Here is a 23,043-nt window from a genome sequence, read left to right on the forward strand (position 1 = left end):
AAGACTGCTCGTGAAGGATAAGACGACTTGGACGTACCGACACTCAGGACGAGGTGGTGGTCCAGGTGCCATGATGAGAAAACTGGGGACGACGAAGGTCACGCAAACTATTTCTGTCCCTGTTTTAACAGCCATGTCGGCTGAAGGATATCAGCGGTCAACAGTTGTGTGTTTGTGGTTTATCAGCAGCGCTGCTGTGACACGAAAGTCAGTACAGTCGATGGAGGTGGAGGTTTGGGGGTGGGACACATCTCTTTAATCTTATCAGTGCATCTCAAATTAAGGACGGTGAAGAGGAGGATTGAAGGACGCCGATGCTTTTGCTTTTAATAGTTTCAGCTGGTAAAAAAAAAAAAGACTTTAAAAAAAAGTAAAATACATTGAAAAAAAGAAGAGAAACAGCCATTAATAAATCATAATTGAAAGTTTATTAACAGTTTGGATTACAAAGTTGTTCTGCATTAAATTCCATCACAGTACAAACCAGGAACTGAAGTCAAAGGCCACGCAGCGGAGCGACAGGGGAGAGAATTAAAAAAGGGCTTCTCAAGCAGACGCGTGAGGTGCTGGAGAGCAAAGACAGCTGGGGGCGGAAATAAAAGGCAAAACAACGGCAGAGAATAGTAGATGAGGGAGGAGAGAATTGAGCTCATCAGAACAACACAGCCCTTCATAGAAGGAGAGAAAACAGACCTTCGGCAGCTTCGCATAACGCTGCAAAGAATAGCTGTCAGTAGAGTTTTAAAACAGGATGCAAAACTACAAATGGATTATTTCCACATTTGCAGTGAGTCTAACCGGCTGCTGCCGGGATGAGGGGCCGAGCTGCGGGCCTCAGGTCAGGACGAGGACATCAAAGAATCAAACTGAATCCGCCAACGCCCAAATCAAGATCAACGAACGAAACTCCAGGCAATCGGAGAATGCGGCTCGCTGATTGGCCGATGTTGTCGGCGCGGCTCTCATTAGGTCGTGGGAGGCTGGAAGGCTTTGGAGGTGGCGAGCATGGCTCGCACTTTGGCCATCAGCTCCTGAAAACAGAGGAGACCAGAAAGAGAGCGATGAGTTTGACGTACATCTCCACACATCGGATAACGGAGTCTTCACACCTCCATGTCGGTGTGAATATCGGGTTTGAGTCGCTCCCTGCTGGTCATGCTGTGGCCGCCGAGTCAACTGCCCATCGTTTAGTTTGATCGCCACTCAAGTGGAAAGGTTAATATGCTGTGGTGGAATAAAAGTAATGTCCATGTGTTTCTTCCCTCCCTCCAGCCATCAGGAATTCTAGAATACCGCTTAAAACATATTTTAAGTGCGGGGGCAGCCTGAACAAATATATGGCGGGTACGACTGGTGGGGTTACACTGAATAAACATAAAGCCCATCGCGAAGAAGAATTCATATAAAGAATGTATAAGATGTTGACCTAAATATTCCTTATATCATCCAACAGTTTATGAAACATAAACACAAGTTTATACTCGAAAACTATTTAATAATATAATATAATATCGCTGAGAAACAACCCAGTCCACACTGGTGTTGTTTTAAAATGCAAAATAGTATTAAAAAAATGAAGAAAAACATGTCGCACAGAAGACAATTCACAGATGTTTTATAATTGCATCATAAAAACTGCGAGCCCAAACTAACGGAACACCTCGCGTTCCCTCTTCGTCTCTCAAGCCGGCCTGGGAGACGTTCTCCACCTCTTTCCTTTGTATCCTTCAACACGCTCGAAGACGACCTCGATGAGATCTCAAAGTAAAAGAAGACGACCTCGGGCAGGTGTCAAAGTCAGTGTGAAACAAAGCATCCGTCAGGTGAGTAAAGAACCGAGAGGAGACGGAGGCAGAAAGACCACGAGGAGGCGGGTGAGAGAGCGGCCGGGCGCCCTGGGGAAGAGGAGGCCATGAGGCAGATGAGGATGAGCTGAATTATTCAACATGTGTTTGTAAAACCCCACAGATGGGGCCCGAGCAGTGAGTGCTTGTGGATGTGTGCATGTTGCAGCAGCATGTTGTCATGAGAGCTCGCGTCTGCCGGATCCGTTGAGATGAAGGAGAACACGGACGTCTCCGCCCGTCGCTCTCCTCGCCTGCTGCTGAAACATCGATCCTCGCCTTCGTCACCTCCAGAGTTGTTGATGCAACGGTTTTCTTTATGGCACATCATCCAAAATAAACTCCAGTATCTCCAGAACTCTGCTGCTCTGCTGCTCACCCCAGGATCACATCGCCCCTGTTCTTCAGAACCGTCACCGGCTCCCCGTCTCATAACGGATCCACCACAAAATCCTTCTCCTCACTCACAAAGCCCTCCACAATCAGGCCCCGCCTCCCTCACCGGCCTGCTCCGCCACCACACTCCATCCCGCCGGCTCCGCTCCTCTGATGCCAACCTCCTGTCCAGCCCTCAGAGGACGGTCACCGGACATGGGGGGGACGGAGCCTTCTCCATTTCTACCCCTCCCTCCGGACCTCTCTCCCCAAACTCATCCGAGACTGCACCGACCTTGCGTTCTCCAAATCACAGATCAAAACCCACCTGTTCACAGCTGCTTTAATGTGTGATCGTGTGCTCTACGTTCTTATTTGATTGTATTACCTTCGCATTGAAAATGCGGAAGGTAATGTTTTGATCGCCGTGTATTTGTATGCGTGCGTGTTATTCGCATAAGTCAAAAAGTATTAAACCGAATCGCATGACATTTGGTGGGATGATTGGTTATTATCCGGGGACCATTTGATTAGATTTTGGGATCGATCGGGTCAAAGGTCAAGGTCATGAAAAGGTCAAAATCTTATTTTTTATCTTCAATTTGTATCCAATTGGCATGCAACTAATGCCAACATGTTCATAACTCAATGCCCAATCTTGTGATATGCAAAGGTATGCGCTCTACCGAGTGCCCGTTCTAGTTGTAATTGGAGTTATTTCTATTGTATAGCTCATAGGATGTTTCAATGATGCGATGTAAAGAGTCTTTGAGTACCTCGAAGAGCAAAGGAAAGAGATGAAGTTCAATGTGTCGTTTTATGCATCGAGACCTGTGAGTGGCGTGCGGGTTTGTTTCCGTGGTTAACGCCGGAGAGTCGCTCTGAGATTCTCCCACACACACACTGGCTCACGGCCAGAGGAGAGAACACGTTCCAAGTGTTGTGTTTTTACACCACTGTTTCCTCTCCATTCACTCTATTGACCTCCAGTCCCAATGCTGCTGGCATCTGGCCTTGACTGCAACACACACACACACGCACACCAGTGGAAATTAGTAACATCTCAGGGTTATGAATCAAAGGTGGCGATCTAACCTGGCATCATTATGTCGGATAGAGTTTAGGTTGTGAGGCGGCTGCCGACATCTCTTTCATCTTGGAATTGATTCACGGCTTTGGACCAATCAAAGTGATGCATTTTGAAATGTGTCTGGAGGAATGTTTCCCCACCTTTCAACAGCAGCCCAAATCAAGCAATTGAAGAGAGCCGTCGTGACTATTTCTCCTAATGAGAACTGATTGAAGTCAAAATTGTCTTGACAACACTTTGGAGCCTTTTTCTTTTTTTTCATTGGACAAAAAAGTGACAGACGTCATACGAGGAAACAAAAATAACTCAAATACGTATTTGATTAAATGAATCTTGTGTACTCTCCTTACCCGCCTGTCATCTGTTCAGCGAGCAGCTTCATGCACATCGTGTTTATGACAAAGAGTCATTGTTATTTTAAACAAGGTGGGCTCAGAATATAAAAGTGCGATGTTACATCTCTGAGTAATACATCTGTACCGCTGTTCCTTTTATCGCGTGCTCCTAACTCCCAAACGAGGAGCTCGATGCTCCACGGATGAGCCGAACACAGAGCCGCCCCGTTCGATGCGGCGCACGCTGTGGGCAACGGGCTGCGTGCGGAGCGCGGAGTGTGATTGCTGCACTTTTAAGGATGGAAGTGTCGATGCCGTCTTTAACTCTCAGCGGGGGGCCGAGGCTTCTGGGAGCCGTTGACGAGCGGCAATACCACATCGCAGGGCTCCCGCGCTCTCAAACACAGGGACCCGGCGTGGCGTGCGACACGGATCACGGCTAATTAGGGTGGACGCCCCGTGGCGTGAGCTTGAACTCCACGAGGGGCCGTGTGGCCTGATTTTAATCGAGTGCCGTTAATGACATTAGCCGGCACAGCTGACGCTTTGCTCCGCGTTACTTTTGGTGCTCGTTTGCCGCTGCTCGTGCACTCGTGGTTGCATCTGTAGGACACAGACACACACACACACACACAGCAGATGTACAATAATTATCTTTTTTGACTAACTAACAGAGTAAAAAAACACCCATGTCTATGTTCCCGACCAAACATGACATCACCACTTTGTACGTTCTTAAACCTGCATAGCGTGAGTTGTTGGCCAATCGGGAGGCAGCGGAATCACCGACATCGTTAGCCTTTAAGTTGATCCGGTGAACATGGGAGCAGAAAGTTGCTTATTCACACATCCAGCAGTTCCAATATTCACGACCCTTTGGCCCCCGCTGTGCTCAGCAGCTCGTTGCTAACTGTGTCTGCGGAGAAAACGGCAACACAGACTCACTTGAAGCCGTCTGAAGCTGCATGTTGAAGTAATCATTCTCTGTAGGAGCAGAAGTGCGAGCGACCTCCTCCAGTTTTGATATTATTTTATTATATAACTGGAACGGGCACTCGGTAGAGCGCATACCTTCGCATATCACAAGATTGGGCATTGCATTATGAACATGTTGGCATTAGTTGCATGCCAATTGGATAAAAATTGACCGTGCTATGGTAAAAAGATGTTGACCTTTTCATGACCTTGACCTTTGACCCGATCGATCCCAAAATCTAATCAAATGGTCCCCGGATAATAACCAATCATCCCACCAAATTTCATGCGATTCGGTTTAATCCTTTTTGAGTTATGCGAGTAACACGCATACAAATAAATAAATACACGACTATCAAAACATAACCTTCCGCATTTTCAATGCGAAGGTAAAAATAGGTGATGGCCGCTTGACAGTCAAATTATTAAAAAACTGAACAGTCTACAGGAGGCAAAACAAATAACTCTTTCTCACAACAATCAAAGGAGGTTGAGGTCGACAAATTCATAGATTTTGGGAGGTGCAGTGCATTTAACTTCACCTCCAGCACCTCAGCAGAAGTGGTAACTCGCTCTTTTTTTTCTCCTGAATTTACAAGCGCTGGAATACGGAGCATTAGTTCGGCCCCCTTCCTCCACAGAGGTGAGCCCCCTCTTCCAAAGAGACCGTGTTGGGGGCCGGTTGGCCACGGTCTCTGCGTTCACACGTCACTCCGCTGGCTACCACTCCTCCCAAGGGCTTGGCTACGCTCCCAGAAGTAGTGAAGAGGGCGGAGGTGCCATTTCAGACGAACTGCTACAGTTGTGCGTCAGAATGTTGAAATGGTGGCGTGTGTGTGATGATGCCAATGTTACTCTGTTAGAGGTAGACAAAATATCGGAAACACCATTCAACCCCGGAAACTACTGTTTGAGAAACCTCCAGCTGATGAGACGGTGAGCTGCACAGAGACTTGAACTCAACTCTAAATTCACTGGATTGATAGAAAATGACTTCAGGTACCAGAAGAGCTAATCTACGAGATGCAGGGGGAGAAATGTGGACCGCGGGACAAAAAACCCACAAAGATTAAACAAACTAGGCTTATAAAAAAATAATTATACACATTTTTTAAAAGTCCCCACTGTGGGACGAATAAAGGAATATCATATCTGTGTATTATATATTTTTTTAAAGCCTAGATTGTTTAATCTTTGTATTTTTTTAATTTGTCCCGCGGTACACATTTCTCCATATGTTGTATACACATTCAGGAGATATAGTAGAATATGTAGATGGTATAAAAAGTGAATTTGAGTAACATTTCCCCTCAAGAAGATCTGAGAGAAAAACAAGGGAGCACTTCCTGCTTTTCCTCTCTGCATGATGGAGAGACGTAACAGCACTCGACTGCTGGTGGGTAGGATGTGAAGTTCAGGAGAGGACAAACTGGGTGGAAAACAAAGAACAATACCTGAGTTATTTTGGACTGAACGGAGGAGACAATGGATGAGGCCACCGTCTTGTCCTTCTCCAGAGAACCACCCCTGTAGGGAGAGAGAGAGAGAGAGAGAGACGGATTGATGGATAGAGATGGGGAGAGAGACAAGAGGGCGAGATGGATAGATAGAGGGAGAGAGAGAGAGAGAGAGAGAGAGATGGATTGATGGATAGATAGAGAGAGAGATGGATAGATAGAGAGAGGGGGAGAGAGAGATGGAGAGAGAGAGAGAAGAGAGAAATGGATAGAGAGAGAGAGAGAGACAAGAGACAGAGATGGATAGATAGAGGGGGAGAGAGAGAGAAGAGAGCGAGAGAGGAGAGACAAAAATCAATCGTGTTACCAGGAGAGATTATACAAAATTCATAATATCTTCTGACATTTCCAAAGTTGGACAGACATCAAGAGCTGCAGAAGGGAGAGGAGAGGGAGAACAACAGAGAGGAGTGACGAGTGATCTGTAAAAATAAACTTTAAAAATCCACCCAGAGCCAACACTACCACAACAATGTTAAACGCAGAGACGTTGATAATGATGCGGACGAGAAGGACACAGTGCCACAATCGCAGGCCTCAGATTCTACGTCTTGGGTCTAAAAGCTCCAAAGTGCCAACGCTTTGAATCTTTCTTTATCTCCTCCACGTTGTCTATGGATGAGATGCAACCAGTGCCAGTGAAACAGCAACTGTAGTCTCTTTAGGAGACACGGTAATGCTGCGTTTTAATATTTCATGGTAATGAGAGTTAGAAAGTTCCTATAGTAACCAGATCAATTACGACTGAGGGCCAAGCTGCTGAGAGGATACTGGAGATATTTACATATTTAGGAATGATTTCAGACACCAACTTGCATCTTAATGAACACTCAAGGGGTACCTCTTTAGAAAGGCAATAATGATTGTTTCTTTAAGAGATCTTAAATAGCTTTGATGTGGAGGAGGGTTTAGTCACTCTAGTGGAAAGTATAAATTCCTAGTATGTCAAATTAGAGAGAAAGAAAAAAAGCTCACAAAAATAGTTCCCACTGCCATTAATAATATCCAGAACCCTGAGAGACAGTCCAGTACCGAGGAGGAAAGCAATATGAATAGTGCAGGACCCTTCACGTCCTTCGTTTATTGAATTAGTAAATCTCCCTTCAGGAAGACGATAACCACAGCAATGGTCCATACGCGGTAATCTTACCAAATACATGACTTTACTAATGCAGTTGTTGTTTTCTATCACGACTAATCACTCTAATAATTGTGCTCTCACAAAAGACAGAAATTGTCTTCAAAATTTAAAACTAACATTTCAAAAAGGCCTTCTGGCCTGAACAAAGTGCATCATGTGGGGATGTTGTCAGAAACAAAGCTTTTTTAAAAGCCTGAAATTAAGGTTTATGAAAAACCGTAGCGCAAACTCTCCTTGCACCAAAACAATCTTTTATGTTTGTAAAAGCAAAAGATATTTCCAGCGTCATGATTCATACATTTTTTGAGGGAAAACAAGTATGGGTTCCACACATCAAATATGTGCACTGCTCAGAAGTAGCTCCAAATCTAACAGCTTGTATTTGGAAACTTTTGGGGGAGACATCTTTCATAACATCCAAAAGCTTCCTTGCAGCTTCTTTAACATTCATATCTCACTCTTACAGAGAAATAAGTTAACCTTGGAGATTTGTTCACCATCATATTGCTTTTGATTTGGCCTCCGAGCATTTCTGTTTTTCGGTCGGTCAGTGTGTGGAAGTGATTTACAAACGCTGAAGCGTGATCACGCTTTTAATACGGTGATAAAGATTTGGATTTAGAATGATTTACTTCACAATGACCCGACAGATGACCTCAATAAAGAGGTCAACAATTTTATTTTATAGCGCTTTCAACATAGGCTGTTCCTTTGCATACAAGATCCAATCTGTTAAGCGTTTTATGGCTTTTCTAAAATACATAAATCTCCAATATTGGGGATTTATTGAACCTCTGTCCCAATGTGATGGTTATTTGTTCAGAATTTGTTTTCTTTTCGGTGTGACACAACAGATATTTAGAAAAAAGCGAAATAATTTCCCTTTCTTTGATGTTCACTTTGTACACTCGTATCATCAACAACACCTTTCACCTAATCTTTACAAACACTTGACCGATTATTATTCCCAAGGATTTGACACTGAACACGACTGAGATTATGCACATGAACTTCTTCAAAGTATTCAAGCGAACATTTCTTGCAGTCACGACACAGTCCCCTCATGTCCTTGCTTTGTTATGGGTTTATGGGAAGAACACATTATTTTGAACCCTGCAAATACATTCTTCTCTAAAATAGCTTGAAGAGATGTTCTGATAAGCTGGAGAGGCAGCACTTAAGAGTTGCATCATTTTATTTTTTATATAATACTTGAATGCCGCAACTGATTATTTGCGTTGCATTGTAGAATACAACATAGAAGGTATTAGCGTTTAAAAAATGTGTAATAATAATAATGGCAGACTTTAAACCACCATCCTTTGAAGCACCAAGCAGCACAAGCGTGCTTCACACAGTGGACAGGAATAAACCGTATTCAACATATCCCAATTATACAATTTTCAAACTGTAATGAGGCTGAAGATGAAGATGCATCAAGGTTAGGGGGTACCCTATTAGAGGGGTATTCAATAAATATTCACATATATATATATATATAATACATAGTATTTATAATCTAATAATAAATACTTGTTCTTCTCTCGTTTCAAGGAAGAAAAAAAATGGATGTATTCAAGAATAAATGACATCACAGAAAGCTGAAATAGAAATTTTAAAATAAAGCACTTATTTTTCCCAAAAAATTATTTAACTGAATTTTCTTTGCCCTGCAGCTTTAAATTCAGTTATTTTAGGTGTGAAGTGATGCCACATAAAAAAATCCACAATATTATATTCATCTAATAAGATACATGTGCAGGGACTCAATGTTTCAGCTCTATTCTATTCAAATTTGTAATTTGTGAAAATGGGCTATACAAGTAAACTGAATTGAATTGAATATTCTCTGTCTACAGCATTGGTGGGCAGTGAATTCATGTGTTGGGATTCTAATCATATTGAGTTCTTAAATCATTTCTATTTTGTGCCGTCACTTTGTATGTGAGAGGGTACGTTTGCCCAAAAGAGTTGTGCTTGCTCTCGTCGTGGAGCTTCACATTGGCGCATGTAATAATCGTCACAGGGGAAGAATCGACATTTCAGAGTCTGTTAAAAGCTCTGCTCTCGCTGTCCAACTTTCTCTTTTTGGAGGTCTCTTAATTGTCATTTTCCTCGCATGGACCGCAAGTTGTTCTTCGACACCATATTGACGGCCGTCCCAAACATTTATTTCTGCACTGAGGAGCGAGGAGGGATCTCTGAGGAGCCACGAGCGAGGATGAAGGTCTGAGACATGAAACACTTTTTACATGCGAGGCTGATCTTTTCATTTTCCCCGAAACATTGAGCCTAATACATTTAGTCCAGTGTTCAAGAGAAAACTAATACTTATTCTGGGTTATTTAATAATGACGTCACAATCAGAATTGATTTAATAAATAAGAGAAATGCATTCCGCCGGTAGAGATCGGTCCTGCGCTTATAAGCAGGAAACAAAACGCAGTATAAATACCACACACTGGATATGAATACACAATGCAGTTTGTTTAACAGGAAACTACAGAGAGAAAACATCTCTCATGTGTCAGTGATGATGACTGTCTTTATTAGTACACGGATCATGTGTGCAGACACAAACTCCTTCAGAAGTCTCTCCAGCTGTTAAATGAGAATCCGCCGTCTCGCTTCAGAGCTAAAGGACGTCTCATTTCTCTCAAAACATATTTCCTAGGAAATATGTTTCCTCTCTCCTCACATTGTTTACTTGCTACTTCCCATGCACCCCTGGTGGGAGGGACTAAGACAGCAAGGAAAAGATGCAAGTGAAGGGAAACAGGAATGCAATCAAGAGACCTGGGATGCACCTTGAGTTGGGAAGTTTATCGTGATACACACATTTGATGGCCGAGTAGCATCACGTTGTGGAATTGACAACGCATGTCGTTAGTCGGTGTGTTTTCCGGAACTCTGAACGAGTGCCGGAAAGGCTAGAAAAGCTGCGCCGGGTAAAATAGAAGCGCTCCGTCAAAATGTAATAATTGTCCATTATCTAGTGGAACAGGACGGTGCGGAGAAGGGCTGCAACTAATGAATATTTTAATAATCGATTAATCTGTCGGTTCTTTTTTCGATTGAACGATGAATCGTATACAAAATAAAATAATTTTCAAACCTTTATTCAAAAATAGAACGGATAACGCTTTACTCGTGTGAGTTTACGACTATTCGCACCTGAGAGAGGGCGGGGCTTATCTCTGTTGCTTTGCTCCGTGGAAACGATTGTCATTCCCGCCATCCACCACGGAAGAACTAACCACTAGTTCTGCTTTATACTTGTTGTGGACATCCCATCAACATCGGAATATCTAACGCCCTCGTGTTGGGGTTCATAACATCACCCGTAGGCGCACACAGCTCGGTGACTTTCACCGACTACGTCTGGATGACTTCCGCTTCCAGCGCTACGTGAGCAGCAGCACAACGCCAGTGTTGACGGGCGGAGCGTCTCAACGCTGATTGGCTTTCGCAAAAGCAGTAATCTGGTCCTTTCTCTACCTCCGCTCCACGCTCAATTGTTTTATTTGTCTACTTAAACACCTCCGCGACTTATTGAGTGGCGTAATAATCACACGACACAACGACTCAATAATGACATTCTTGGCCAACTATTCTAATAATCGTTTTTTATCGATTCGTTGTAGCAGCCCTGGTACAGAGGACACAGCTGTTAGGGCAGTGAGGCAATCACAGGCAGAGTCAGGTCCGCAGGGCTTTTAATCAAACAAACACAAATGGAACTGAAGACGTAGCTCAGTCTCGAGCTCTATCAATTTCCTACACACACCGTCTCAGCCGGGCCGCGAGACAACTTACCGGCTTAACCTTCTTCAGGCAGAAGTTAAGTCGTCTTTTCCCCCTGTGCTCCACTTCCCTCCTTGCCCTTTGTTGGCCTCCCTGACGAGGAGATCACGATCAGGTGCGTCTCTTCTCACACCTGATCCACATGCTTTCCTGATTGAACGAGTGGGTGGAGCCTTCTGGCTGGAATGTAGACTCCAGCCACCACCCTTCCCCTCAGCCTCTTACTATTGTTTTAAGTCCAGGTCCAGATAGAACAACGCCTGGGTTGGGATCGCGGCCCGCCTATTAGTGACCCCTGCCCTACTACATATACAGAGCCAGCTTATCAGAGAGAAATGAGCACAGACATTCCCTTTCGGAAACATTTTTTTTTCACTATTTACAATCTAGCATCTGTGCAGATAAAACCAACAACACTTAAACATTGGCTCTTCCAAGCAGCGCTATCCGCCTATGAGGGGTGTATTTCCAAATCTCTACTGACTTTATCCTCGTCCACTTGGATATCATTTGCCCCTGCCAGCTTTTATGGGTCTGGTCACTGCTCGAACTCTGCTGATGCAAAAGGGGCTTATGCACTCACGCACGGGGGAAGAAACTCAAAGTCCCGACATTATAAGCTCAACGTTATCTATACACTCAGATGTCCACGCAGACCGGTTCTATGTCAGCCAAACCAAACGAGCCCTAAAACTTAGGATTGCAGAATATGAGACTGCTAATCGCGTTCAGAATCGTGAGCACGCAAATGGCATAAAGTGAACAGGTCCGGCCTGAAATTCTGCGGTGGTGAACATATTTCCGTAACCCCAACAGGAGGGGACACCGAAAAATAAACTGTTGTGGATTCGGACACGGAAGCACATGGATTAAACGAGGAAATTAAAGTATCTAGTTTCTATGGATGGTCTGAGACTCGACCCCCTAATACATGGCATATTTCATTTCAATAATATACTTTTCCAATGTGACATCTGACACTGATGCTTTGGAGACCCCAACGGCTTCAGCTCGTTGAGCGCTGCATGATTTAACATGTGAGGTGCTGCGACCCTACGCGACGTGGAGGGCAGCATTTCTGTGTCCGCTAACAAGCAGCTTTCTTCTGCTCTGCGCTAGATTGATGGCGAACACGACCTCATCGCGCTAATCATCACCTCTGATTAACGACCCAAAACTCTGTGCACACGGCTCCATTCTTGGAAGTGTGCTGCTGGATTACGTGCAAATTTGAATAAAAAAGAAAGAATTACACCTAATATTCAGTAACATGTGGTGCCGTTTCACCTGTAAAGTTTGAACGCGGACCTCTGAATCTGTATTTATTGGTGCTCCGCTTGCCTCACCTCAGCCATACGTTTTGTTTGGGAAGGTGGGGAGTGATGTAGCCTCATGTTCATTTTGCAGCGCATAGAGCACAACATCTTTCCCTCTAATATTCCTAAGTTAATGTATGCAGCTTTAATTGTCTCTTTGTTGGAAATATTATAACTAGCAAAGCAATAACCCCGAGACCTCAGAGGGGAATGCGTACGCTGCCGTGAATACCTGTGTGCCTTGCGACCTTGAAGTTGAAAGATGTTGGCTCTCAGCCATTGTCTCACCGGCTTGTTAAGATGTAATGCATAGTTCTATACTGGATATAGAATTCCTTGGACAAACTTCGTTTTACCCACGAGATTTTCATATTTTCAAAGCCAGTATACTTCAGACCGGCAAAATATGTCATCCAACAGGGCTCTGATCACAACGCCACTTTTAGGGAGGGGGAAAACCATCCCACTTCCGTTTAGAGGAAGCTAAAATATGTCTCCAAAGTTCTACTTTCAACAGAATGGTATGAATTTATAACACTTTGATGTGGAGTGTGTCGTTGGTTTCAGCAAGAATACTTCCAAAGACGATGATCTTCAATTTGTTCCCCTGCCATTTCCTTCAAAAGATATAGTAGAAGGGCTTTATGGCTCCAGACCATATGGACCAGACCAGAATTGCATCATCCACAAGACCACGCTCCCTCTTGGGTGACAGAAATATGTATCGATGCCTGTAAAGGCAATATCCGGCCTTGGTGTTCAACTGGCGTGGCATGCCGGCGATAAGCATTTATTTATATATTTTAAGATCCTGGGTTTTGTATTCCCTAAAAAGGGGTGTGATGTCTTGTGAGGTACCCATATATGTGGTCTGATGTATTCAACACATCTTTTGGGATAATGGTGCCGTCTAATGATGGTCCAATACATAGAGATGAAAATTACATATATTGATCATTGTGAAGCAAAATGATGAACATTGCACTCTGCAATAAAGTGTTCAATGGAGGCAGATCTACCACTCAACCCCCCCCCTCCTCTGACGCTAATCAATCTAATATTTTAAAAGCTCCTGATACTCTGGCTTACTTATTTTTTACACTTGTCACTTGTTTTAAAACAAGAATATTTTAAAATGGTCCTAACTATAATGGCTACGTACTTCATGTCATGCTAAAATGTTGAATATAACATAACGTTTGGCTGTTTAGTTAACTCGAGGACAAGCAAGACCGAGGTTACATTTAGGCTTTATTGTTTTTAACCCTTGTGTTGCCTTCGGGTCAATTTGACCCGATTCAATGTTTCACCCTCCTGTCGCCTTCGGGTCAATATGACCCGATTCAATGTTTAACCCTCCTGTTACCTTTATATTTACTAACATATTTTACCCTTGAGGTCAATATGACCCCAGCTATTAAAATCTCCAGAAAATTATTAGAATTTATATTGTTTTCCAAGTTTAAGTGTGAGGTACTTTATGTTTGTTTGTTGACTCCCGAAAGAACACCGACATTAAACATTGAATCGGGTCAAATTGACACGAAGGCGACAGGAGGGTTACATATTGAATCGGGTCAAAATGACCCGAAGGCAACACAAGGGTTAAACATGTTTCACTAGAATGGTTTTAAAGTGAGAACTGTGTGTTTGATGAACATAATGCGATATAGGGGAACAAAGTTTGGCTGCGGTTGCTCGAGCGTAAAATTCCCAAATCTCTTTTTCTCTCTGCGATCGCACAAAATTGTCCTCGGAAGTCAAATTGGGTGAGTTTACTACCACAATAGCCCTTGCACCGCTTCACTTTATATACACTGTATACACTTTGTTTTTTGTTTTAATTACAGTGCATCCGGAAAGTATTCACAGCGCTTCACTTTTTCCACATTTTGTTATGTTACAGCCTTATTCCAAAATGGATTAAATTCATTATTTTCCTCAACATTCTACACACAAAAACCCATAATGACAAAGTGAAAACTGTTTTTTGCTAATTTTTGCAAATCTGTTAAAAATAAAGAACGAAAACATAACATGTACATAAGTATTCACAGCCTTTGCCGTGACACTCAAAATTTAGCTCAGGTGCATCCTGTTTCCACTGATCATCCTTGAGATGTTTGATTGGAGTCCACCTGTGCTAAATTCAGTTGATTGAGAAAGGCACACACCTGTCTATATAAGGTATCACAGTTGTCAGTGCATATCAGAGCATAAACCAAGCCATGAAGTTCAAGGAATTATCTATAGACCTCTGAGACAGAATTGTATCGAGGCACAGATCTGGCGAAGGGTACAGAAAGATTTCTGCAGCATTGAAAGTCCCAATGAGCACAGTGGCCTCCATCATCCGGAAATGGAAGAAGTTTGGAACCACCAGGACTCTTCCTAGAGTTGGCCGCCCAGCCAGACTGAGCGATCGGGGGAGAAGGGCCTTAGTCAGGGAGGTGACCAGGAACCCGATGGTCACTCTGACAGAGCTCCAGCGTTGTTCTATGAAGAGAGGAGAACCTTCCAGAAGGACAACCATCTCTGCAGCACTCCACAAATCAGGCCTGTTTGGTAGAGTGGCCAGACGGAAGCCACTCCTCAGTAAAAAGCACATGACAGCCCGCCTAGAGTTTGCAAAAAAGCACCTGAAGGACTCTCAGACCATGAGAAACTAAATTCTCTGGTCTGATGAAACAAAGATTGAAGTCTTTGGCCTGAATGCCAAGCGTCATGTCTGGAGGGAACCAGGCACTGCTCATCACCTGGCCAATACCATCCCTACAGTGAAGCATGGTGGTGGCAGCATCATGCTGTCTGGATGTTTTTCAGCGGGAGGAACTGGGAGACTAGTCAGGATTGAGGGAAAGATGAATGCAGCAATGTACAGAGACATCCTGGATGAAAACATGCTCCAAAGCGCTCTGGACCTCAGACTGGGGCGACGGTTCATCTTCCAACAGGACAACGACCCGAAGCACACAGCCAAGATAACAAAGGAGTGGCTTCGGGACGACTCTGTGAATGTCCTGGAGTGGCCCAGCCAGAGCCCTGACTTGAACCCCATTGAACATCTCTGGAGAGATCTGAAAATGGCTGTGCACCGACGCTCCCCATCCAACCTGTTGGAACTTGAGAGGTTCTGCAAAGAAGAATGGGAGGAACTGCCCAGAAATAGGTGTGCCACGCTTGTGGAATCATACCCAAGAAGACTTGAGGCTGTAATTGCTGCCAAAGACGCTTCAACAAAGTATTGAGCAAAGGCTGTGAATACTTAAGTACATGTTATGTTTTCGTTCTTTATTTTTAATGAATGTGCAAACATTTGCAAAAAACAGTTTTCACTTTGTCATTATGGGTTTTTGTGTGTAGAATGTTCAGGAAAATAATTAATTTAATCCATTTTGGAATAAGGCTGTAACATAACAACATGTGGAAAAAATGAAGCGCTGTGAATACTTTCCGGATGCACTGTAGAATTAGTTTTTCTCCATTTCCTTTCTTATTTAAACTCTTAATGAAATATGCCCTGCTATTTAATTTAATTTTACTGTAGAAATTGTAAACATGCTTGCTGCTGCAACAAATACATTTCCCTCTGGGGATGAATAAAGAATACCTAATCTAATTTAGCACGGTTGCTTGCAGTTTAAATTAGAGGAAAGAAACAGTTTAATCCATTACTTACACTTTTGCTGTTTTTCTTGTTTTTTAAAGGATAAATGAAAATCCACCACCCTCCAAAGTCTTAGAGCATCGCTCTTACGACAGCCCCAGGGACATGCTCATCATTGTTCATTTCACAACAATAACAGTGAAACCGTGTTTTTAGGAACGAGTAAATGTTCGTCATCATGCTCAGTTAGCCCGTTGACAGGGTGCGTCAGCACCGTTCTGACAGTTTGCTGTCACAACCAACGGCTGCGTTCGGCTCGTTTCACGAGACGGAAGATCCAAGGACTTTAAAAGCAAAATGTAAGTCCTCCCAGAAAGAAAAGAAAGCAGTTGATTGACAGGCGTGTGCAGCGGGTTACCTGAAGGTAGCCCGCTCGGAGGCGGGGCTAGCTGATGGGGACAATACTCTGCCGGGTGAAGAATATGGGGAGAGAGAGGAACCCACAATTTTCATCTGTCCTGAAGCTGACAAGAAGCTCCTTCGTTTCTCATGAGGGGACCTTGGAGACAAACGTGAGAAGCAACTGAAACATTGCAGATTCAAGCAGTGACATCATACGGTACACAATTCATCAAGGGCGTGGAACGCTGTCTGAAAACGGTGCTCGTGTATTCAGCAAAGCTTCGCTTTAAATTCATGCGAGGACAATCTGTCCATCGCAGTTTCCATCTGCGGTCATTTGGGGATTAAGTAACAGACACAATTTACAACATTACTCAATGTAAAACACACACACTCACACACACATTACTGTATCGTTGGAGAGTCATAGCATCTCTCTGCCTTGACAGCTGTGATAATCAATGCTTTCAGTGATGAAGTCAACACAGCTCGATGTGAGAGAGCCATGATTGCCTCTCTCAATGCAGACTCATGACATCGGCTGTTCGGTTTACCTGGATCTCGAGTGTCCCCGGGGCTGTCTGGCGCTGCTGCTGGGATGATAGCGCTCCCGCTCTCTCTCGTCACGTCTCTTCTCGGGTGAGGGGCCCCTCCTGTCCTTTCTCCCCGGGGAGTGCGAGCGGGATCTGGCCAGACAGGAGGACAAAGCGAGTATAAGAGGAGGACAAGCCGTTCAGTTACACAAGACAGAGCCTTTGGCGGACGGGCTGATGCCTTCGAAATGAAGAACACGGATAGATGAGTGTGAAAAGAAGGCAATAAGACAATGACAGAGGTAATGCACAGGAGGAAGGAATAAAGAAAGCTATGTTTTCTTTAAAGGAACTTAAAACCAGGAATAGCCAGAGGATGGTTTGCAGTGATTCCATTAGACGACTGGCCGAGGTGGATGGGGCACAATTCACATTCAGGCAATACCGCCTCTGTGCAGTGCAACTGGGCCCCAGGACAAAAACACATATCACAATTCTGTAAATTACTTTCATATACATCATGGACTAAATATGCAAATAGAGTTTCTCTAAACTAGTCCGAAAAGAAAACAGTATTCAATATTTATGGACTTTATATGAGATTCATGCTCAGATTTCTTTGAAATAGATTAAAGTTCTCCACTGGCTCTTGTGTAGAGACGCAACGGAGGAGGAAATTATACCCCTCAGAACAGCAGGGTTACTGTCAGCTGGGTCGTCAATATTGGCCCATTTGACAGATAAATGGGACACACAAAGCCCAATCTATACCTTTTGATCACCTGACATCAGTCTTCAGTTCATTCCCAATTCTCATGTTCTGTGTGGTCCATGCTGCTCTGTTCACCATGCCTCTGAACAATGGGTGTTCAATCACTTGTTTCTCAGTCTGTCACATTAAATCTCGTATACAGCAGTTGCACCAATCACAGACCTGCTTCTCTAGGTAGGTTTCTATCCAAACAACTCAGTTTTTTTTTTACTCATCCCTGTAATTTGCATACACCGAGAGGTTTAAATCTTTACTGTCCAACACATTCTTTCTGCAGCAAAGCAGCATAAACTAAACCAATAATACAATAACATAATAAAAGTCCTCCCACCGAGGGGCTTGGACTGTAGCGACCAGCAGCGGAGGCAAATGAAGAGCTGGACTGCTACACTGAGCAGACTTTTGGCCAAAAAGACTCATTTATCCTGCTAAATTTAGAAAAGTGACAGTGGTTTGAGTTTTAGAGATTCCCAGCCCCCCCCCCCCCCCCCCCCACTGACAGTTTTGAAGGAGTCTTACCGGGACCTGCGGGATCGCCTGTAGGCACTGGGAAGGGTGTGTTTGCTCTTCGACTTTGACCTTGACCTCGACCTCCTCTTGTGTTTCTTCTTCTTTTTGTCTTTGTCCCTCCCTTTGTGCCTGTCTCGATCTCTAACCCTGTCTCTTTCTCTCTCTTTCTCTTTCTCTCTCTCTCTTTCTCTGTCTCTTTCTCTTTCCCTCTCTCTCTCTCGATCCCGCTCTCGGTCTCTCTCGCGCTCTCTGTCTCTCTCTCGCTCTCTGTCTCGCTCTCGATCTCTCTCTCGCTCTCTCTCTCGCTCTCTGTCTCGGTCTCTGTCTTTGTCTCGATCTCGATCCCGTGCTGCTCCTCTGGAGGTCGAGTGGGAGGAGGAGGAGGACGCAGGCTCCCTGCTGCGATGCGCTCGTCTGTTCTCCGCGGCCGGTCTTTGATCCGGAGGATACGCAGCTGGTGCAGACGACGCTTGAGGAGGGTCAGACAGGATGGAGAGGGCCTCTTGCAGCTAGAAACAAAATGTACGAAGAAGAGGTATTGATTATATTAAACAGCCAGCCTCTCTCTTTATCAATCGGGAAATTGTGTGCCTTCCCAAATGCTTGATCTCTCTATTGAGCAGTATTGATGTAGCTACAACAAAAGAAGGTGGTGGTATAATGTAATAATAAGGATATACACAAAAATGTAATGCATGCACTATAAGGGGCATGAATGGGATCAGAACCAGCTGGCTGAGGCAAAGTCATAGTTCCTTTCTCGCTTAGAAATTATTGCATTCAAAAAAAATAAAACCTTACTCAGCTGATTAAAATGTGTGAGTAACACAACCCAGTGCAGCCCTCTGGCTACACGCTACGTTACAACTGTCAGCTGCAAAGTGCCTCTAATTACTCCAACGTGGGTCTGTCTGCTCGTATGAGATTGACCTGCTGCTGGATTCCCACTGAAAACACGGCTTCAGGCCATCAGTGGATTAAACACGAGACTAAATCCTTCAAGGTCAGATTTTATCTTCCAGGGTTTGGTCTTAAATTTCTCCTGGGGTTACCCATGTTACATATGTATGATCTCATGGTACCTAAAGGCCAATTAGATCGAGAACAAGATCAAATGGCACATTTTATGTGTTAACATTCACATTGGGAGGGACTGCCCAAGTGATAAGTGAGGAATAAGCGTCTTTGAGTTCTATGAAAAGCGCTATAGAAATTGTATGTATTATTATTATTAATATGGAAGACAGCAAGGAAATGTATCTAGGCTCTTTCCAATTAAATCACCCCACCTCTTACCCATCTGCTAAAATTGGTAAGAAATGGGTGGAGCATGGCAAGAGAGACAGGGAGAGACAGAAGGAAGTAGAGAGGGAAATGATGATGATGAAAGAAGATGAAAGTAGGAAGCCAATGTGGTCAAGAGGTACAGGCAGGAAAAAAAGAGAGCGTGCTCACAACAGACGATCAATACGTCCCTATAAACTGGCAAGGAAGAGGAAGAATATGTATTACACATTTCTATTTGCCCACTATCTGGTGCATGGGCTAACGGAGAGATAATGAAATGACGGGAAGCGAAGTTTGGTTTAAAATTAGGGCCGACATATTGGGAAGCTTATCCCAACTCCAGAAGGAGAACACGTCTGCCCTCTCACGAGTCACGACCGCTCTGGCAAGATACGGAAGTCTGCACGGTGAAGGGAGTGACGACACAAAGGCTTCAGTCCATGAAGGGGAGAGGAGAGGAGATGAGGAGACGAAAGGAGGAACACAGGGGGCGGCAATTCATCAATATATAATAAGAATAATATTGACTATTGATAGAATTATAATAATTGCTTTTAATACACTACTAATAAAAATTATATATAAATAAATATTATATAATAAAACAATAACTAGAGCTACAATTTAATAGCCAAGTGACTTGTATGTAGAGTCAGGTTGGCGAGGTGGGACTCGGCTATGTTTCGTATTATTTCAACACAGCACAGGTCTGAATTGAATGCCAGAAGATGAATAAAGAAACTACCCCAGCACAAGCTAAACAATTCACAGAGAGAGTTTAACTTACATTCAAACCACAGTACTACGTATATCACTTAACTATTATCTCCCAGGCTGAGAGAAACTAAAATCCATTTAATGAAAGTGTGCAACACTTTGAAAGATACCCTTCTTTACATGAAGGAAAATCCTCTCAAGTTGAATTAGTCTGTGCACACAAAAACAGCTCAGAGCAGCACTGCCTCTCTTTATTTCATAAACGGCACACACCTCTTTGTTATTCTACGCTTGTGCAGTGTCTGACATGATGACATTAAGAATCGGCTCGGCAACAGAACATCCAACTAATTAATAAGTAAATTGAGGGGAAACATGTGAGCACAACTAGAAGTCATGGCTCATGACCTAAAGCCATTGTGATCTCCTTTAACAGTCGTTCTTTAAAGTGCTTCTTTGGATTAACACATCATTACACATCCTTGCACCATCTGATAGAATAAAAGGCGTAAAAAAAGAAGAAAAGTACTCAAAGTAATTGCTTCAATCTTGTAACGTCAGTGCCCGTGTTGCTTTACCCAGCACAGAATGCCCTCCAATCTCTTTTTAATGCATCCAATGCGAACCAGTCACCAACGGTGATCACCGTAGATAGAACCCCCAAAATACAACAACAACAACAACCTATGAAGACCTTTAAGACATATCGCACTTTGTAGACTGACCACCAACCAACACAAGCTCACACTCTCCAGCTGCCCATACGTGCATCTATACGATCCACGTGTTCTTTAGTAGGCCACGTCCTGGAGGCTAGGAGTTCCTTCAGGGTACACCAGCTCGGATGGACACGCTGCAGACGTCAGAGAACATCTGGAAAAGAGTCACAGAGCTGGCGCAACATTGGCAGCAGCCTGCCAACTGGACCAGCCGGCGACAGGCCAGTTCACAGGAGGAGCTGAAGGGAGCATCCATCAGGTGGACAGGCCATCTACACATCAAATGACCACCGAGTCGTAGTAACGCGAGAGAATTCTTGCCTTTCTTTGTCTGTGTTTAATATAACACAGGTCTTCTACAATATGCATTTGCTATTGCATGCACTTTAAGACAATATGGACATATAATTATTTTGGTTGAACCCTAGTTATATCACATCAAAACAAAATATAACTAGAATGGGCACTCGGTATCACAAGATTGGGCATTGGATTATGAAGATTTTGGCATTAGTTGCATGCCAATTGGATACAAATTGACCGTGGGAAAAAGAAGGTTTTGACCTTTTCATGACCTTGACCTTTGACCCGATTGATCCCAAAATCTAATCAAATGGTCCCCGGATAATATCCAATCATCCGACCAAATTTCATGCGATTCAAGAAGATTTTGACCTTTTCATGACCTTGACCTTTGACCCGATCGATCCCAAAATCTAATCAAATGCTCCCCGGATAATAACCAATCATCCCACCAAATTTCATGCGATTCGGTTTGAAACTTTTTTTGTTATGCGAGGAACACGCATACAAATAAATAAATAAATACACGGCGATCAAAACATAACCTTCTGCATTTTCAATGTGAAGGTAAAAATAATGGTCACTTCACTTGTCACATACAATTTAAAGTCCTCTACCTTCTGTATTGATACATGTTAAGTTTACCAGCTTTCGTACGTGCCCACCCCACAAGAGTGTTGTGCATACAAGTACAACCATACAACAGTAAGGCGTTAAGAAAACGTACACAAACACACTGATTCATATGGGATGAAATCATCAGAAAAAGTAAAGGCATGGCTCCAACGAAGAAGACTAAACAAGCTCACTAGATCCTGGGAAAGTTTCAACCCTCTGCATCAGAGTCAATCTTTTATTTAAAACAGGAAATTATGAGCCAAGGAGGAAAATAAACTCGGCTTCTTTTTGAGAGCCAACAGCTGCGTGGTGATTAATTTATTCAGCATACCAATCCAAACTTTTTGATTGATTGTAATTGCTGTCACAGTCCGGGCTTGAAGCGGCTCCTTCTTTGGAAGCAGTCGGAGCGGAGCTCAGATTCAGCTCGATAACAATACGTGATGCACTTCATCTCCTGTAGAAATGTGACCTTTCAAAGTATGCCGTTTAACAATATATGTGACTGATGAACAGGAACATAATCCCTCAACAACCAGACATTCATCCCATCATTTTTTTGTGTGTGTGTGCAAACTGCCATCAATAGAGCCATACACAGCTCCTCACAGCTGTAGGTTCCTGCAACTTCATTTGTATATAATCAATAATGAACCATCATAGAAAAGAAAACACAATATGCCATCTGGTATCAACAGGCATACACACCGAGGCGGTTTTAGAATGGGTCGAGCACTAAGCTAGCTGGACTAAATGTCATTTTCTATTTACTCAACCTCTTCTATGACCAAAGACTTGACTGCAGTTACAAAAATAAGAGGCTGAAAAGAAAAAGCAGAGCCAGCTCAAAGCCGCTGACCTCAGGTTGTTTATGTCGAGCCAGCGCTGTGGACTTTAACAGTTTGATGAGGCAGGCTCCATTTTACTGACAAATGTCTGCTTCTTTATCCACTGCCACTGGGCCATTAGTGGGTTTCGTGTTGATACCTTGAGTTAGGAAACACCACATATAACAAGCCTAATCTTCGCAAAAAGTTAAGTTGTTTATAATCAAGGTTTTTAGAACAAACTTTGGTTGGAAATAAACAGCTCAGAGTGGCAGGTATTGCACAAATGTGCAGATAGATTATGTTAAGGACCGCGAAGTTTGTGTGCATGTCGGTTCAAAATGTTTGCTC

At 43.5% G+C, this 23,043-nt stretch overlaps 1 protein-coding gene across 2 annotated transcripts in view; it reads right to left on the reverse strand.

Moving 5' to 3' along the window:
• Positions 1 to 405: 405 nt before the first annotated feature.
• sfswap (splicing factor SWAP) overlaps positions 406 to 23,043 on the reverse strand; it is a 52,851-nt gene continuing 30,213 nt past the window's right edge. For both annotated transcript variants that reach the window (XM_056432144.1, XM_056432145.1), the window contains exons 15-19: positions 18,231 to 18,730; positions 16,961 to 17,092; positions 16,423 to 16,563; positions 6,074 to 6,146; positions 406 to 1,031 (exon numbers count right to left, since the gene is read on the reverse strand). In XM_056432144.1, coding sequence (XP_056288119.1) covers positions 966 to 1,031; positions 6,074 to 6,146; positions 16,423 to 16,563; positions 16,961 to 17,092; positions 18,231 to 18,730 — 912 coding nt within the window. In that variant the 3' untranslated portion in view covers positions 406 to 965. The remainder of the gene's footprint in view (positions 1,032 to 6,073; positions 6,147 to 16,422; positions 16,564 to 16,960; positions 17,093 to 18,230; positions 18,731 to 23,043) is intronic.

This window comes from Pseudoliparis swirei, chromosome 15, assembly GCF_029220125.1.
Source record: "Pseudoliparis swirei isolate HS2019 ecotype Mariana Trench chromosome 15, NWPU_hadal_v1, whole genome shotgun sequence".
NCBI lineage: Eukaryota > Metazoa > Chordata > Actinopteri > Perciformes > Liparidae > Pseudoliparis > Pseudoliparis swirei.